Source organism: Agelaius phoeniceus, chromosome Z (genome assembly GCF_051311805.1).
Source record: "Agelaius phoeniceus isolate bAgePho1 chromosome Z, bAgePho1.hap1, whole genome shotgun sequence".
Taxonomy (NCBI): domain Eukaryota; kingdom Metazoa; phylum Chordata; class Aves; order Passeriformes; family Icteridae; genus Agelaius; species Agelaius phoeniceus.
The window spans coordinates 77,685,762-77,704,576 of record NC_135303.1 but is presented as its reverse complement, the minus strand read 5'-3'; the positions used below and the strand labels follow the sequence as shown (position 1 = coordinate 77,704,576).

At 39.3% G+C, this 18,815-nt stretch overlaps 1 protein-coding gene across 2 annotated transcripts in view; it reads left to right on the top strand.

Moving 5' to 3' along the window:
- Positions 1 to 18,815, top strand: part of ITGA2 (integrin subunit alpha 2) — a 67,746-nt gene that overhangs the window by 26,244 nt on the left and 22,687 nt on the right. For both annotated transcript variants that reach the window (XM_054652161.2, XM_077171498.1), the window contains 13 exons: positions 670 to 779; positions 1,700 to 1,791; positions 5,356 to 5,470; positions 5,872 to 5,999; positions 7,139 to 7,287; positions 8,283 to 8,433; positions 8,869 to 9,034; positions 10,384 to 10,457; positions 11,788 to 11,926; positions 14,525 to 14,670; positions 15,369 to 15,512; positions 17,368 to 17,571; positions 18,343 to 18,479. In XM_054652161.2, the coding sequence (XP_054508136.2) occupies positions 670 to 779; positions 1,700 to 1,791; positions 5,356 to 5,470; positions 5,872 to 5,999; positions 7,139 to 7,287; positions 8,283 to 8,433; positions 8,869 to 9,034; positions 10,384 to 10,457; positions 11,788 to 11,926; positions 14,525 to 14,670; positions 15,369 to 15,512; positions 17,368 to 17,571; positions 18,343 to 18,479 (1,755 nt within the window). The remainder of the gene's footprint in view (positions 1 to 669; positions 780 to 1,699; positions 1,792 to 5,355; positions 5,471 to 5,871; positions 6,000 to 7,138; positions 7,288 to 8,282; positions 8,434 to 8,868; positions 9,035 to 10,383; positions 10,458 to 11,787; positions 11,927 to 14,524; positions 14,671 to 15,368; positions 15,513 to 17,367; positions 17,572 to 18,342; positions 18,480 to 18,815) is intronic.

The following is an 18,815-nucleotide window of genomic DNA, read 5'->3' as shown; positions in this document are numbered from 1 at the left end:
AGGGGCAGATGTTGGGGGGAAATCTTATGGCAGATGAACAAATGAGTCAGAGAACATAAATCACAGGCAAAATTATCATAAGTATTAATTTTCTTGTTCAGGATTACAGACTTTATGCAGCAGATTGTTACCACCTGCAGTATTTTCTTTCTGACTCAGTGTTATCAAGGTGTGGTAGTGCTCAAGCTCAGACATAAGTGTTTTATTGTTGCCGAGTAGATCCTGTAGAAAATGCTTTTTATCAGTTAAAAGAATAACCCAAAAGGAATCAGTTAACCATTAACTGATAGAACAATAAGTAATATGCATCTTGATCCCCAACATATATATTTCTACATTTTTATGTGTCTATATATATTAGAACCTTCACTGTATTTCTTCTGAGCTAGGACATAATGTCACATTAAAAATGCTACACGTGTTGGAGGCAGATGAAGCCCCAAAGGCTCTCCCATTCTTCTTCTCCACCAAAGCTGTCCTTGGTGAATCCAGTGCAGTGTATTGACATGCAAGTAAAGCTTCTGAACAGTTCTGGAGAAGTCTCCTACACCTGAATGCCTTGGGCGCTCATGAGAGCCTCTCTACCTGTTACCTATAGTGTGCCATGCAATGCTGCTGCTAAACTTTTTCAGTATCATTAAGGACATAATCAAGTTCCTTTTCCTCTAGGTTGTTGGTTGGTTCACCCTGGAGTGGCTATCCTGCAAACAGAACTGGAGATATATATGCATGTCCTGTTGGTGTCTCCAAAACCACATGCAAAAAATTGAATTTACAAGGTATGTTCTTACTAACAGTGTTTACACTTGTTAACACACAGTGCTACACTTGATAAGTTTTTCCCTGTGTTTGTATGAGGCCAGTCTACCTTATTAAAGCTTTTCTTAACTAGCAGTCTGCATAATCTCAGATTCTGTGAAGGTGTGTGTGTGCTGCAAGGCCTCAGTGCTGATGAGGCTTGTGTCTGTCTGAGCAAAAATTGGTGCCTGCCACTGGACCCAGGCCAGGTAGTGCCAGCTGCTGGAGGCACTGGGGTCTCAGGGTCACCCCCTGGGGCACCTGGGGTCCTTACCAAGGGGCAGGAGCACTGTGGGTCCCAGAGCCAGTGGCTGGTGGGCACAGGGCTCCATGCTGGTAAGTGCCTGTCCCTGTCCTCCCTAAACCAGGTAGGGGTGTGTGTCTGTGCTTGTAAACTAGCTATAAAATTCAGGAGTTCAGGTTGGGATACAGTGAAAATATGAGGCAGCAGGGTGTGCTGAGATGCCTCCTTTGTGTTTATTTGTGGTGCAGATAATTTCTGCCCTCCGCTGGCCCTTCCAGTTTTTTGTGTAAAGCCTGATACTGGATCAGAGGAGTCTGGTGTCCTGAGGAATGTAACAGTAGCTACTCAGCTGCAGCTATTCAGCTAGCCAAAACCATGCAATAGGTAGATTTTTTTCTTCGTCTCTTTTGCCTTCAGCTCTCTTGAGGGCAGATACTCTAAATGGCCATACTTAATTGATGTCTATATTTGATAGTTAGCAAATTTTTTTCCCCAAAGATTGGCATTTGTTTCTTTTATCTCAGAATTGCATGCAGACATTTGGAAAAGGCACCTTAGATTATGAAAAATCAAGTTTTTGAAATTAATTCTAACTTAGTAAATTGATTCTTCACCTTATCTATTATTCTGTCATTACTTAATTTAATTTTATTTCAGCTTTAATAAATATTCCAAATGTGACTGAAATTAAAAAGGACATGAACCTTGGCTTGACTCTGATACAGAACTCAAAAACTGGAGGATTTCTGGTATGTATCAAGATCATATGGAGTACACACAGAAACTTCTAAAGAGAATCAAGAAACCAGAATTATCCCCATATTTTCATAAGTGCAGGCTAAATGTATTTTATTATGCAGCATGGATTAGTACATCCCACTGCACTTACCTAGGGTCCAAAATCAATTGTAGAATGTATCATTAATGCAGGAAAAATTGTGAAGTCTCTCCTTTGTTGTTTATCTAAACATCCTAATTCATGTCTCAGTGATTCAAGTCAGACAATATAGGCAAGAATATTTCCACCATTAAATTATTTAAGGTGGTCTTGCATAGTTCTGATTGTGCTTTCAATGGGCTTTATATAATCTCTCCTCTATCATTCACACTTGCACAGGCACTGTTCTCCTGAGATATCAGTATTTCTAGTCCCTTTTATTTGGTTAGTGAGCTTGGAAGAGGATGCATTTTCTCTGTGTATATTTCACAAACCACTGTCCTTGGAGCCTGCAAAATTCTTACCTGAAAGGAAGTGCGTACCTGTTTAATATGGTTTTTTATGATCCTAATCATAATCATGAAAACTCTTGGTGTGTAGGTGTATTTCAGTTTGATGTAGCCATGCGCAGTACGTAAGTAAAACAATAAAATATAGAGAGAAGAGCTCTAGGCTGTCCTTAAGCTTTGTATTTTTTTGTTGCATCTTCCTAGTAATCACAAAAGTATTCAAGTATTTATTATATTCATTAACATGTAGTTACATGAAGTACTTAGAAGTATGTCTAATTCCAACCTTTCCAGCAGTCCTCATGGAATTAGTAAAGTTATTAATAACTTCAAAATATAGTAACAGTAATTTTCTTGACTTGTGGCTTGAGAAGGCTTTGATTAAAAGATCTTATTCTCTCTCTTGAATAACACTTTCAATTACTTTTAATTGAATACCCACTTTTAGTCAGTATGAATAACTAGAATGTTTTAAAATATCTCATGCAGGGAAATTTGAATTTTCTAATAATATTTGAACTTCTGTGTTAAAAAGTATTTCCTGATCCACATGTTATTGATTGATTCTCCTTAAATTTAAAAAAGAAAAAAAAAACCACAAAAAGCCAGGTTGAATTCTAAGACATAAACAGTCACGTTTTCATCAACAGGAGTTCTTTTTTGACATAAGGAGAGTGAGGTTCTGGAGACAGGAGCTTATCTGTGACTCACCCTCAACAAATACCAAAAGCCCCATGGTTTAGTTGTGGCAGGTATTGAACCCTATGCGTGGACAGCCTGCTCCTATTTGCAAGCTGCTTCCAGCCAGGACTTTGCTCCAAGACTCTGTCTGTGGCAGCTGGCCTCTGTGATGGGCTCTGTGGGTTATTTCAGGCTTTCCTCCTCCCAACTCACTGTTCCTGTTCCTCCTGAGGCCTCTCCCAGCTTCCTTCTGCCTGTCCCAGTCTGTGTTGCGTGCTCAGTCCCTTTGTACTTGGGTACTCAGTACTCTTTGGCTTGGGAGTGTTACCCAGGCTGGCATGTCTGTGCTGCAGCTCCCAGTCCTGCTGGGATGCTGTTTGATGCCAGGGGATTGCTTCCCACAGGTATTCCAAGTGCAGGGCAGTAATTTCCCACACACTCATTACATTTTTCTGAGGCATGCTTAGTCCTGTTGGAGAGGTGCTGAAGAATTTCACTGATGGTTAACAAGGTTTTTCTGGATTTCCCATCTAAATTTTTATCAGTTTGTTTACTGGGCAGTGCTGTGCCTTTACTTGAAAGAAGCAGCTCTCATCTCCCTGCAGGTAAAATCTCCCTTCTCTATTTTACAGCCCAAACCACCCTTCTCCTTTGCCTTGCTAAACAAATACAGAGTTTTTTGGCTGAAATGTTCTTTCTAAAATACGTCTCTCAAACATCAACGACCTGGTCTCTGCTGTATTCCATGTGAGTCTTTCCCAGGCACTCTACAGCGTATTTGGTATTTCCGCAACTCAACAGGTTCTCATCACACATCTTTAAGCCATATTTGCTTTGTATGCTGGCTGCATGCTTGCAGACACCCTGCATTCATCCATCTCCCCCTTCCAGTTTATGCCCTCATCTCTTAATGTTAGTCCTGAAGGAAAACTCTCCACCCCTTTATAACTTTCTGCCTTTCAAGTTCATCTGTTCTTGATATGTGATCTCCCGTTCAGTAATGATGCATCTTAAATTTCTGACTTAAGCAGTGCTAGAACATTAATTTCCCCCATCTTTGTTCCTCTGAAGATCAACAAAGATTATTAGAACATTTTTGCTTTTTCCTCCAAGGTTAACATCAAAGTTTTCAACTACCACCAATACAGAAAAAAAAGTTAGAATAAGACCGATCTAAAAAGAACTTTAAATTAATTTTAAAGACCAGTAACCCTCCTCCAGCTCCATATAGATGATTTATTTTGTACCTTTCACCTTGCTAAAAATCCGTCTTTTCAGTAAGAACTAACCATGCTTCGTGTAGCAGCTAAAAAAAGTACTTATCTCAAGATCAGATAATGTGGATATACTTCCTTTCTCATCTACAAAATCCACCATCTGGTCAAATATCTTAGGATAGTTTGAGGTTGTCTCTCACTGGGAAACCAAGTGGGCGATTTAGCTCATTTTCGACTTTTGAATTTAATTACTTTTTTCTACCCTCTCTTCTATTCTTGAGAAAAGTCCCTCTTTTCCTAAATAAAGGTGGGTGCAGCCAGAGTGTATATATAAGGAAACTACAATTTCTCACAGTACAGTTGGAGAGAGGTTATGTAGAGGTTATATTTATTTCCTCGAGTTTATAATGTTTTCTTTTAAGAAGGAAATACACCCACCGACTCGCCACCTCAACCCACACACACACAACTCCCCCTGTATTCTCACGGCAAGATACTGCCTTAATATATGGTTGATATCAGTACATATAAAGTTGTTGGAAGATGTAAATGACAGGAGGATGATGAAAATACTGCTGTTTACAGAGGTTGTTTCCAGCAGCGAAGCAGGGCCATTTTCCCCCAAAGCCAACGAAACCCCCCCGGGGGGGATGCGCGGCCAGGGGCTGGCGCAGCCCAGTGAGACAGCGCTCACCCCGCTTTAGATGCCAGAATTCCCGTTGGGACGAGCCTTTCGGAGGGCTCCCAGCTGTCGGTCCCCCGCTCGGCTCCCGGCTCCCGGCTCGGGTCCCCGCCCGCCCCTCTCAGATCCCGGTTCCCGGCTCGGGTCCCGGTTCCCGGCTCGGGTCCCGGTTCCCGGCTCGGGGCCCGGTTCCCGGCTCGGGTCCCGGTTCCCCGCCCGCCCCTCACGGCGCTGCCGCGCGTCCCCCGGGCCCGCCTGCGCGGGGCGCTGCCGCCACCTGGCGGCCGGCGCTGGCGCTGCAGCGCAGGGCGCGCGGGATGGGCGAGGGCCGCGGCGGCGGGAATTCCTTCCGCTCTCTGAGGAACTCCGCGGGAGGGGTGGTGCTGGCTGGCCTCATGACCCCAGAGAGCTTCGCTGTCATCCTGCTTGGGGTGGTTTTGTGTGTAGATGTGGTGAGACAAGTATTTGTTATTTTTATCGTTTCTTTTTGTTGTTATTTTTTAAAGACTTGTGGTCCCTTGTGGGCACAGCAGTGTGGAAGACAATACTATGCAACAGGAGTTTGTTCTGAAATCAGTCCAAGTTTTGAGATCTTAAGAAGCTTTTCTCCAGCTGTCCAAAGTAAGGCAACGTGTACAAAACACATTCAATTAAAAAAAAAAAAAACCAACAAAACATATCAAAGAAAATCAAGAGATACTATGTGGGGGACTGTTAATTTTGATTTCTTAAAAAAAAAAAAATAGTATGTCCCAAAACCAAAGTCTTGAGATTTATATGTAAAGCCTGACAAATTGTGATCTGATGCTGATGTAAATATGGTCTTAATCCTCTGTATTCAGAGGCATGGCACCAGCGCAGGCTTAAAACCTGCATATGCTCTTACTGAGTTCTCATTCTGGCAAAGCCTCCTGAGCTGAAGTGTTGCCTGTGTGAGACCTAAATATGCACCTCTGTATTTAGCTGAGGTGTATATTGAGACTGCAAATGCATTTAATGTCCACTTCTTATTTTTGTTTTAGAGTGTTCCTCTGTTATAGATGTTGTGGTGGTTTGTGATGAGTCAAACAGCATTTATCCCTGGGATGCAGTGCGGGCATTTTTGAAAAAATTTGTACAAGGCTTAGACATAGGCCTTAACAAGACCCAGGTAAGTCAAAGACATATTTGAGAAAGACCAAAGAAACCCAAACAAAACCTAAACCAACCAATTTTAAAGGAAACCAAGCGTGATTTTGTGTAACTACAGTACCTCAAAGCCACATATTACACAGTTATCCTACTCAGTGTTGGGAATTTTATCTCGTGGTTATCATATTTCAAAAGGGATTAGTAATTTGATCCAAAATATAAATTAACTGAAATAGAAGTCTATGTAATAGAAGTCTATCTAGGGGAGTCAGATCTCTTTCACACATTAGACATAAAAGTAGTTGAAAATAGCCTTTGGGGATGTGATAAAAGTAGAACAGATTTTAATGGACTTTTCATACAACCCTTACTTTCCAACTGCTGCATCTTTAAAACAGGAACTTTTCCTCCTTGTTTACTCACTGATCTTTGAGGGTTTTTTCCTTTTGATTTGATGATGGTAAGGAAAATTTTATTGCCTTTTTTTTTTTGTTTTAAACATCTTCTGTCTTTACAGTTGTCCATTTTCCCTAAACAGTTCTGAGAACAAAGAGACTGGGGCACTGGAAATCTCTCTCCCAAAGGCTGCCTTCTTCCTTGGGCTACTTTGGAAGTGAGGTGCTTAAAAGCTAGGCTTCCTGCTCAGTTCTATCTGAACCTCACCTTTAGCATCTTCTCTTTTTTGCCTTTGTTTTAAATGCACATCTTATCTTACATTTTTAGCTTCACCTATATTAAAAACAAGTAGGGTTTGCAGTGCTGTGAAGGAACTAACCTTTAGGACTTCCTTAGAAGAGATCAGACTGAGGTGCTGTCAGCTTGTAGAACTATTGCTATTTTCTCTTTTTTCCCAGAGCTCCTAGTATTATTGCTATCCATCAGCCCTTCCAGAAGTAACCAAGCAAATATTTAATGTCTATTATTTCAGATCATTTGCAATAACATACTGTAGTCCATAACAAATGATACAAAGTGCAAGAGCATTTTAGCTTTCTTTGCTTTTCAAACATGTTAATATTAATTGATTTTATACGTGTTGAAAGAGAACTGTGCATTTGCAGACCTTTTACACCAACCTGACACATAAATAAGCATCATGACTCTATGTAACTAATTGAAAAGCATCATAATCTAACACCATTTGTCTTTATTGCATAGGTGGGTTTAATTCAGTATGCTAATGATCCCCGAGTAGTCTTCAACTTGAACACATATCAAACCAAGGATGAGGTTGTTAAAGCAATGGAGAAAACATCTCAGAAGGGAGGAGATCTCACTAATACTTTCAAAGCCATTGACAATGCAAGGTGAGATGCATTGATGATCTACTGTGCAACTGTTGTAACTTACCTTACATGGCAGTGAGAACATCTTGAGCTTCATTCCCGCTGGAAGTCCATGTGCCCAGGGCACTAGGCAGAATCCATCAGGTACATTTACAGTGTCCCATGCAGACTGGCACAGGAATATGTAAACTAGAATTGCTGAAAAGCATATTGTTAACCATTGGGTTGAAGTCTACTCTAAAGGAATTCTGGCACCCAACAGAGTTGCTTGTTATGTCACAGATCTCTAAACATGACAGTGCGTCAAACAGAGAGGACAAGGTTTTAGGAAAGCTGCAAAACCACTGAAAGAAGCAAAGTTTATCCAGGGATTCAGTGGGCCCAGTAACATTTATGTTTGCAGATCAGGCTTTGGTTGGTTGCAGAGAAAATAAAAACCTCTTGTCTGTTGTCAGTTTATCACTGCAGCAGCATGAGTGTGAAAAAATAGGGAAAATTTAAACCAATGTTTTATGACTCTTAACACATATATAAACCAGGTCCATCTCAACAAGAAGATGCTGTTTTGAAGTTTTATCAAGTACAGAACTCTAGGCCAAAATACATGAATCAAATGAACTTGAGAATTTGGTTTAGGAACAGGCTCAGCTATCAATGGAATCAATATTTGCAGTAGTATTGAGAAGTCTATTATTAATTCTGTTCCATTTTTGTATGAGCTTGATGATGCCAATTCCTAGTGTCATAAAACTTTATTAGTTCTGATACAACCCCCTTTTCATTTAGAAATATTTGTACAAAAAAAAATTGTTTTTCCTGGAATTTACATTTTTATCAGAAACACCATCCAGTCCTTCCAGCCCTACATATTTTTTTTCCTCCTTCTTTAGTTATATTTCTTATGCACTACAGAAGCAACTTGCTGTAATTCAGTGATGGGCATATCCATCACAGTGTGTGTGCTGGGTTCCATCCGTGATGGATTGATGTGTGATAAACCCAATGTTTTATAACAGACAGTATGCCTTCTCAGCTGAGTCGGGAGGACGCCCGACAGCCACAAAAGTCATGGTTGTTGTGACAGATGGCGAATCACATGATGGCTCCAACCTGAAAACAGTGATAGGTAAATGCAATGAAGACAATATAACCAGATTTGGCATTGCTGTAAGTAATACTGCAATTATACATTACTGCATGTTTGAAAGATTGTTTTGTTATGTATGTATCAAAGTACATGTTCTATACAAGAGTGGTATGTAATGCACACATCATTACACTGGTGAGACTGGAGCAAAGCCAAATTAATCCTCTGAGCTGAGGGAAATACTGGTCTTTTCACTGTCTGAAAAAGCAGGACTAGAATTGCCTGAGCAACTTCAGTGGTTTTCTCCCTTGCCAGGCCTTATGTTCCTTTCCTGTATGAATGGTCCCTTGCATAGGAATGAGCTCTAATAAGCAATTCAGTAATATAAACAAAGGTAACTTTTTTTAACTATGTAGAATATTTGCTAAAATAATACAGGAAGAAATGGAGTAGCACCATGATCTCTCTCTCTCTCTTCTTATTTTGCTGTTTGTTTGTTTGTTTCTTTACACAAGGTTTTGGGATACTTAATAAGGCATGAACTGGATACTAAAAACTTAATTAAAGAAATCAAGGGAATTGCAAGTCACCCAACAGAGAAGTATTTCTTCAATGTGTCATCTGAGGCTGCACTGCTGGAAGAAGCAGGAACACTTGGAGAACGCATTTTTAGTATAGAAGGTAAAATACTCAATGCGTTTGAAAAAATTGGATCAGATTCTCCCAGCTGATGAGCTTATGATTTTGTTTAGCTTCAGTTTGGTGCAGTTTTGTGAAAATAAGGGGTAGCAGGAGCTGCAGGCTTCTCCCTGCTCCACTCTGCTCAGGTAGGCTCTGGTTTTCACAGGTGTTCCCCCAGCTACTCCACCCCTAATTAGCCTGAGGTTTAAGTTAATTTCTGCAGTTTGGGGAAAACATTCCTCAGCTAAAGAAAATGTCTAACATGTCACAGGCTTCAGGTATGGGGGCTTTTCCATTTGCAACCAAATGTATTTCTTACAACCAGAAGAGTAAAGGTATCTTTATGCTTGTGAGCTTCACCTGTGTGAAACCTAAGCTATTTTTAAATTAAAACAAAAACAAAACCAAAAACAAACTAAAACAAAAAACACCACCAAAAAACCCCCAAAACCAAACAAAAAACCCAACAAAAAAAACCAGACCCACAAGCCAAACAAAACAAACCAGAAGACTGGGTTACTGATTACAGAACTGAAAATGCAATTTGTGTGGTGCCTACCAGGCCCCCTCCCTAACACCACCCACACTCCTGTGTATTGCTCAGAGGAAGGTGTTGCAGAGGTGGCACAGAGATACTTTGGCTTTGTCCCGAAAGCCAGCTTTTAAATTTAAATTAAATTGAGACCTTGCCTTGGGGATGTGTAGCCTGCTCACAGCTCCCTCAGAAGCTTATGTCTGCCACTTTCCTGTGCTCAGGAAGAAATATTCACTTCTCTTTCTCCTTCATTTAATCTTTGCTAGGCTCATACAGCTACTCAAAGCAGGGGAATAGGTCTTTTTACTGAGCACTCCCACTGAATTCCTATCCATCTAGCTTAGGAAATGGATCTCACAGTATTTTTCAAGACAATTACAACAGTTTTTAGGAGTTCTATATTAAAATAAAAATTTCTGTTTGGAAGTTATGAATATACAGTCATTAAAGTTGTTAATTTCAGGGTAGTAATACTTCCTAGGAAACACAAAAAGAGACCAGCCACAATAGCAAGACTGTGCAAACTGATTCAAGCCATCTTGACCATCCTCTTCTGCTCTTCTTTTGGAAGAGACTTATAGCGTGGCTCTTGGCTCCATCTTATAATTTGCCTCAATTGAATCCTCCAAATTTTCTACTATTTTTGCCTCAATTTGCCTCAATTGAATTTACCCGCTCTGATTTCCATTGCTTGTAAATGCTTTGGCCAAATTGGTGGATATACACAGTCCCTCTGTAGCTAACTCAGAGGCAACAAGACTGGATTTTGTATGGTTACATAGAGATAACCATATATGCATATCTGTTTTACCAGGTACTGATCAAGGTGATACCTTTCAAATGGAAATGTCACAGGTGGGCTTCAGTGCATATTACTCACAAAAAAAGGTATGTGAGTTTAATTATTTAGTGATACTAATAGATAAACATATGTACACATGAGTGTAAGAAAAGAGAAATAAAAACACAATGTCCAATTTTAAGAACTTTTTACAAGCAGAATATCAAATTATCCTTTTAATTTTTTTACACATTATATTAATAAGTATAACTGTATTATAGTTTTTTTCATGTACTAATTTTGAGATGTGTTAATACAATGCTTTCAGTGATTTCTGAGTTCATGTAGCTGGAAAAATTTAATTCCTCCTTGTCTGTGACTAGCTATACTGTAAAGCTGGTAGACAGCTACCAAAATATAAATAAATCAAATCTGGAAAGAATTTCTCTATAAATTATAAAATTAATTATATTTGTTTAAGGCATATTTCACTTAAAAATTAGAACCAAAAATCAGATATATTTTAGTGCTAATCAACTTTAAGATTAACAAGTAAGTTCTCCTCGCAAAATCCAAATGTGGTTCAATCAGCTTTCAACTGAAAGTACAAGAAGGTTGTTTCTTTCTCATAACTCTTAAAGATGAATGAAATAATATTTTATAAGTCCCTTTTATTTTCACAAATTGAAGTTTTAAATTATGAAGCAGTTGATGCTAAGAAATGGAAAAATAATGAGAAACATATGGGCATTTTTTGAGGAAAATTACACATTCAATTTTGTTGCAGTTTTCTGTAACAGTATGTCAGTTTAGTGAAGAATTTTAATAACTTGAATAAACTAAACTATATTTGTTTTTTCTTTACAAGTATAAGATTCAGTGTTTCTGTATGAAGTATTCTGTATAATGAGCCATGCCAATTTGGATTTTAGTTTTAACTCTTTTCTCAAGAACATCTCCTTATGTAAAGAATTAAACTATTTATTCGCATCAGCTTTTTTGTGCTCTCATTGGCACTTTTGTTTTGAGAAAAGAGGCTTTAGCTTTTTTGTACAGCTGCATTTGTGTGATCTTCAGCCTTCTGAGGATCATGGGTGCATAAAAACATGGACTTAGCAAGCCCAACCCCGGCGTGGACTGACATAGGAAATTACCATAGTGTTTAAATAAACCCATTTTATCATGAGTTGCAGTGCCACAGGAGCTAAAGCAGTCACTTATCCTCTTGCAGTTGAAGGGTGATAATCCCTTTCAATGGGGCAGTAAAGTCCTGCACCTAAGGAGCAACGATGAGCAGCTCCAGTCAGCTGCCTGCAGGCTTTAGTCTGCATCACTGCCTTAAACCCAGTGATGTGAAATTGTGCGTGGGACCTTCAGCTTTGCTCACACTTCTCCTAAATCAGGTAGTTCTAAAATGTAGAGTTTTATTTTTTAAAGGATGTTCTGCTGCTGGGTGCAGTTGGGGCCTATGACTGGAGTGGAACAGTAGTTCAGGAGTCTTCAGACAGAGCCACCACCTTTCCAAGCCATGTGTTTGAGAAGATTCTACAGGACAGAAATCATAGTTCATATCTAGGTAAGGGGCTGAAATGCAAATCTGGAAATGTATGAAACCTTGATTAAGATATTAAAGAAGTTGGAAAGTTCTCTCCTAGCTGGATTGGTGTTAAATTATTTGAGAATGTGAAAAGAATTTTTGGTCAAAAAGATTATTTTTTACTAGTCAATAGTTCATTGAATAAAAACTTGAATTTTTTTTTTTTAATCCTGCTAGTATCAAAGTGGTAAGCTGAAAAAAAAAATCAGTCTTTGTCACTGCTGTGGTTTAACCCCAGCTGGCAGCTAAGCAGCCCCTCAGCCAGTCCCTGAAGGGGAGTGAGAATACAGGAAAGTTCAAGTGAGTGAACTCCTGGGCTGAGATACAGACAAAGTGAAAGTCAAGCATGCAAGCAAAGCAAATCAAGGAATTTATTCATCCCTTTCCATGCACAGACAGGTGTTTTCAAGCATCCCCAGGACAGCAGGGCTCCACACACAACTGTGACTTGGGAAGACAAAAGCCGTCTCTCTGAACGTCCCCTCCTTTCTCCTTCCTCCTTTCTCCTGCACCTTTATACACTGAGCATGCCACCATATGGAATGGGATAGTCATTTGTGTCACGGGTGGGCAGCTGCCCTGGCTGTGTCCCCTCCCAGCTCCCTGTGACCCCTCCCAGGCTCCTCGCTGGTGGAACACAGTGAGGAGCAGAAAAGGCCTTGACACACTGGGTGAGCACTGCTCAGTAGTAACTAAAACATCCCTGTGTTATCAACACTGTTTCCAGCATAAATCCAAATCACAGCTCCACACCAGCTGCTGTGAAGAAAATTAACTGTATTCCAGCCAAAACCAGCACAGTCACAGAGACATAATAAATCATGGGATTTGAAAAGGCTGCTTAGTGAATCATACTGATCATTATGAGTTGCTTCTGTTACAGCATTTGAGTGTCCTTCCCCACATCAATGTGGATGAGAAGCTGATTGACTTTCTGTTGTTTCATATGTGCTTGCTGTTTTCTTAGCCTTTTCCAGTTCAGTTTATAGATTTTGAATATTACTACCACTTAATAGAGATGCTACTTATAATCTCCATATGTATTTTTGACATGGTTTTGTGACCCAATAAAGCCAGTCTGTATTCTCAGTTCATTGAACTGCTTTCTGTAAACCTTCAACATGCCTGCTCTGCTGTTTCATCCTTGAAAAATGCTACTACTACTACTACTATTAAGCATCTATGACTTTCTCATTCTTAAAGGTATTTAACATTATGCTCTCTTTGCAACTAACATACTCTTTTTTCCCCCTATGGCTCAGCAGTACTTGCATCCAACAAAATTAATAAATCTAAACCCAAGCAAATGAGCAGTAGCTCCTTTGTGTGTATGATCTCTTCAGACTTTCTCTTACTTAATTTTCTTAATAATTTTCAAAAGCTCAGATAATTTCCTTTCTCTACAAGTCAGTTTCAGTGTATTTACTTTTATCTTTCTGGAGCAAACAATGTTGTTGCCTTTTCTGTCCCTTTATTTCCCTTCCACTTTCTGTCCTGCAGTAGGAGCTCTCCATACCAGCTCTCTCTCACCAGCTTGGGAGAGCATAAGTTAAAGAGCTGCTAGAACATCACAGCCTGCTCAATTGTTCTGCAACCCTGCTCTGCATGGCACCCACTCACTTCAAATGATTGTATTCTGTATTGATTAGGAAGGTGTGTACTTAACTTACAGAATAAAATCTCGTTTTGTTGCTCATTGAACTTGCAGTCAAAAAAGTTGTTCTCACCCTGTGTCTGAACAAAAAATCTGAATTAGACTGGTGTGATGCAAAGATCAAGGCATAATCCTTTTAGACTGTGCTCCTCATATTGTTCTGCAGCTTGCTAAAGGTCTGCATATTCTGTCCCATCACTGGCATTTTGTTACTGAGTTTAACTGTAGACTTTATAAAGGAATACTTTGTTTTCTTTGCTTAAAATAAATTTGCTGGAACTAAACCACAGAATTCTAATGTACTAATGCTAGATTTATACTGCTAATACATGTTTACATTTTTACAGGTATTAAATGACATTTCCTGAAAGCAAATAAATGCTAGAATAATGGTAATGAGGATTAAAATGTCCAGAGAAGTTCAATCAACCCTCCAGCTGACAAGCTGTTCATGTAGCCTCTTCTATTCAGACAAAACAGTGGTCTGTGGTTTAGTGAGCTGTGGGAAAATGCACTGCAAACTTTGCAGAAGCTAGGTGTTCCTCCCTAGTTTGAAGATTTGTTCAAACACTCATCTCATATTTCTCTTTACTTTTCTTTCAAAGGATACTCTTTGCATGTTTTTTTCCCTTCACAAGTGTTCCCCTTCACAAGCATCACATTTTTGTGGTCTACATTTTACTGAATAGACAAAGCTATTGTGTTATTCTGTAAACCTGCTTCAACTTGATCTGTGTGTCATTGTTCTCTCCAGGAGAATATTGCAAATTCTATGCATATGTGACAGCATAACTTCCCATCTGGAATCGTCACTCTGTTCAATTAACATACCGGATTGACTCATCCTCTGTGCTTTTATGGATGACCAACTGATAAGTTGTAAAGATCTCTCACATATGTTAAATGTTAACTTCTATACCCAGGTTACTCTGTTGCTGTTCTCTCAACTGTGAGCTCTGTCTATTTTGTTGCTGGCGCACCAAGATCCAACTACACTGGCAGAGTGGTGGTTTATAATGTTGACAGTGATGGTAATGTTGCAATTGTGCAGTCACAGAGAGGCGAGCAGGCAAGTATATTTTGGTCATGAACACAGGCTTCTAGGGATCTTTTTTTATTGACCCAGCAGTAAATTGCAATTTGTTTTGAAAATTCCTCTTTGTCTCAAAGCATTTAGAATCCACTTGAACTTTTCTCTGCCGCTAGACTATTTCAATGAGGTTAGCTGTTACTCTTAAACAGTATTTTAGGAAGTCATCCAATTAGTGGCAAAAGATAATATACAAATCTAACTAATGTATCCTTCTGTCAACAATTCAAATCAGGAGACACTCAGTAAATTCTGCTCTGCCTGACAAGTTATGAAGTAGATGACACCAGAAGACAGATATGGAAGCTCAATCTCTTTTTCTCTGTTTGGAAAAGAGGAATGGTTTTAGCTGGTTTTGGTATCATCTGTAAGACAAATCTGAGAGTAGATCAGAGGCTGGGTAGTTTCCTGTGCAATTATAAAAAATACATACTTCCCATATCTTATTTTCTGTTGGCATTTGTATTGCTGAGTGGTAAAGCCATAGCAGCGACTACGGGACAGAAATAGTGAAATACGTGTAAGGATATGATTCTTCCAACAATGGAGCATGCTACATAATTCATCAACATTCAGTAGCATTAGAGTATTAGTGGATATAAGTTTTCTGAATCAGGTGCTAAAACATGATTTACAAAAGCCACATACAGCAACAACCCATTTGCTTATGATTTCAGATTGGCTCCTACTTTGGCAGCGTGGTGTGTTCAGTGGATGTCGACAGGGATTCTGTGACAGATGTGCTGCTTGTGGGCGCACCAATGTTTATGAATGACCTGAAGAAGGAAGAAGGGAGAGTGTATATGTTTTCCATCACAAAGGTAAAAATGGCTCAAGCCAGCGCTGCTTAGGGCTAATTTCTTACAAATCAGATTGGCCACATGCATGCTAAAAGACCTTTGACTTCTCCAGATTCTCAAAGTCACTATTTAGTGAATCTTTTCAAAGTGTTAGTAATATTTAAAGTGACTTTTTAACAAGAATCAGAGCATGTGCTTATCCTGGGATGTGGCACAAGGGCAGGAATGAATGGTGCCAAGCCTTCCTGGTTAGAGGGATGTGTGGAGGCCTTTCCAATGCTGCCTTACATGTTCTGCTTTTCAGTAGCAGCTGCAAACTTGCCCCAGAACTGCTTGTGCAGGTAATCTGGGAATTAGGCAGCTGGAACAGACCAAAATGGAGCCAATGAGCAAGGCAGCAGCTAAGCACTGTTAGTGGTCAGGGGCTTGGTGCTCTCTGTGTCGCCCTAGTCCTGGTGTCAGGCAATGTGCTTCATGCTAATATAGCATGGGTTGGCTGTATCTCTGAAAAACCTAGCTCAAGGCTTTTGCTAAGTAATTTGCCATTTGTTTTTGGTGAATGTATTCAATGCCTGACAGTATTCCCAAAGCAGTTCTAAGAAATGCTCTTCTACCAGCTTTTTGCATTGTTTCATAGACTCTAACACTGGATTGTTACCATAACTCTTGTTGTCCCCTCTGTTCAGTAAAGTTTACTATCATTTGTTTGATGCTTCACTAACAGTGCTTTTTATTTAGACCCATAGTAGTTGTTTTCAGAATGTATGTACTAACCATACTGAGCCCTCTGGCATTTTTGAACAGTCTTTCATTCACTGGATGTCTGCAAAGCAAATTAATTTCTGACATCCGTCAGAGAAAACAGAAAATGGTCTCTTTACTAGGTAAATTGCAATCAAATAAACAGAGAGGTCCTCCTCAGCAGGACCTCAGTCAGAGTATCCTGATGCAACAGGAAACTAACTAAAACAATTTCAGCGTAGATGGAGGAGCTGAAAGTTGGCAGATGACATTGATCTTTTGCCTGTGGTATGAGACATAAGATATGAAAGAAAAAAAATGAAAGGTTTTTTTTTCTTTGCTTTTGAAAACCAAATAAATTGGAAGACTATCTTACAATTTTTAGTTGTTGGAAAATGTTGGGTTTAAATTTTAAATAAGAAAGAATAAGGAAAGGTACTTCTAGTGTTTTTTAAAAATAATCTGGATTTGTGCAAGTTGTCCCCGTTGTGCAAGTAATACTCTTCTAGTCATTTTTAATAAATAACTTGGCTGTTATTTCTAAAATTTTAAGCACAGTATGGTAACTGAAGTTAAAGGTGAGAATGCTATTTGCCAGAGCTGCATTTAATCTAGTGTAAACAGGATTATTTAACTATGAAGATCTCCAATCTTTCTTTCTTCATTGGCATTGGAGAGGTCAGGAGTTTACCATTTGGTCGCATGTTTTTTGCATTAGTAGTAAGGAAATTCCATTTCTGTTTCAAAGAATTATGTCCAGTTACATAATTTCCATTCCCTCTGCATAAAAACCAGTAATCCAAAACTGGAAACTGTATTTTTCAATGTATTGTGAAACTTCAGAACAGTCAGATGAGGACAGAGAGGGCATTTAAGCTTCATACATATGGTTATATTTGCTGTTAGTACTTTGCATAGCATGCTTTGATTTTGCTGTGTAATTCTTGCCAAGACTTTGAGACATAATGCAAACTGAATGGGCAATACAATGGGGAAGGAATTCAATGTTGAGCTATCTGAGGGGAATGTACTGGAAAACAGAAACAAAAACAATGCACATAGATACTGCTCCTAGGTCTAATCTGGTGCAATGATAGCTGAGTTTCTGCTTTTTCTTATTTGTCATTTTTTAAAGAGAATCTTGGATCAACAAGAACTCTTGGAAGGTCCACAGGGGTCAGAAAATGCACGCTTTGGATCAGCAATTGCAGCACTTGCAGACATTGATTTGGATGGTTCTAATGATGTTGTAATAGGTGCACCACTGGAAAACCAAAACTCAGGAGCAATATACATTTATAATGGATTTCAAAAGACTATTCGTACCAAATATTCTCAGGTAAATAACTGTGTTGTGTAATGCTGTACTCAGTGCCTTTAAATCTGCTAGAAGAAAACAGAAGGTTTTCTGTGCTTTAATTGGCTACTCTTTCAACCTCTTAAAGGAATGCTGTTATTCTCATGGTTTATTTCACATTTTGTGCCTCCTTTCAGCTGTCAGTATATCCAGACTGATGTTGTGGTGTTTATAAATGAACCATATAGAGGAAAAGCATGTGCAAGATGCACATTCTGAACCATTTTTGATGCCTAAGTGTGAAGTCAACTACTATCCTAAAACTGACACCCATTATTTTCAGGTTTTTAGTGTTCATGTACAGCAATGAAGATTAGATAAATCCCAGCTCTGCAATTTAAAAATACATAATATTAAAGGTCTTTCTCTGGTCTTCATATAAACCATAGTGGTAATCTTATTGTCATTTTCTATGCAGATTTTCTGGTTGCAGCAAGTATTTGTTAGAACTCCTATTAAGCTTCGTATTCTTTGGGTTGCTCAATGTGAGATGGAAAAAGTTTCCAGCTGTATCTGGCATACAGCAGTCAGTTAGTTGATCTGCTCCCAAGACAGAAAAATCTAGTCCTTTGTCTGCTCCAATAGAGGAGAAAGAAGTGCTACAAAAGCATCTGAGAAAACACCCACAAATGCATTTTGTTTAAACAATACATTGCATATACAGGGAGTATCAGTGAAAATCTATTAACCAGGCTACTATCTACAGAATTAAGCATGCTTTGGCAAACTCAGTAACCCAACTCTCTTTTCCAGAAAATCTTAGGATCGGATCCTGCTTTTGGACAAAAGCTCCAATTCTTTGGAAGATCAGTAGATGGCCATAGAGACTTAGATGACGATGGCATTACTGACGTATCAGTTGGTGCTGATGGAAATGTGGTTGTGCTATGGTTAGTATACTCTTTCTTAGAAAGGAAGCAGTTAGTGCTTCAGATGCAGCAGTTGAACGTGAAGCTAATTAAACAGGAAAAATAAGCAAATTAAAAAGCTCTTTTGTTCCATGTGTTCAGTGCTAGCACACTTACTGCCTCATCAGTGCTATCAAAACTAGCTAAAAAAAAAGCATTAGACTGAATCTCTTTTAGGCATTTATCATTTAACCACTGAAAGCCAAGGCAGTACACAGGGCAGAGCCAGGGCATGTGGGAGGAAGCCAGGTAGCAGACCCTGCTGGGCGGGACCTGACCAGGAATGAGAGGGCCAGGAGACATCCTCCTGCTCCTGCT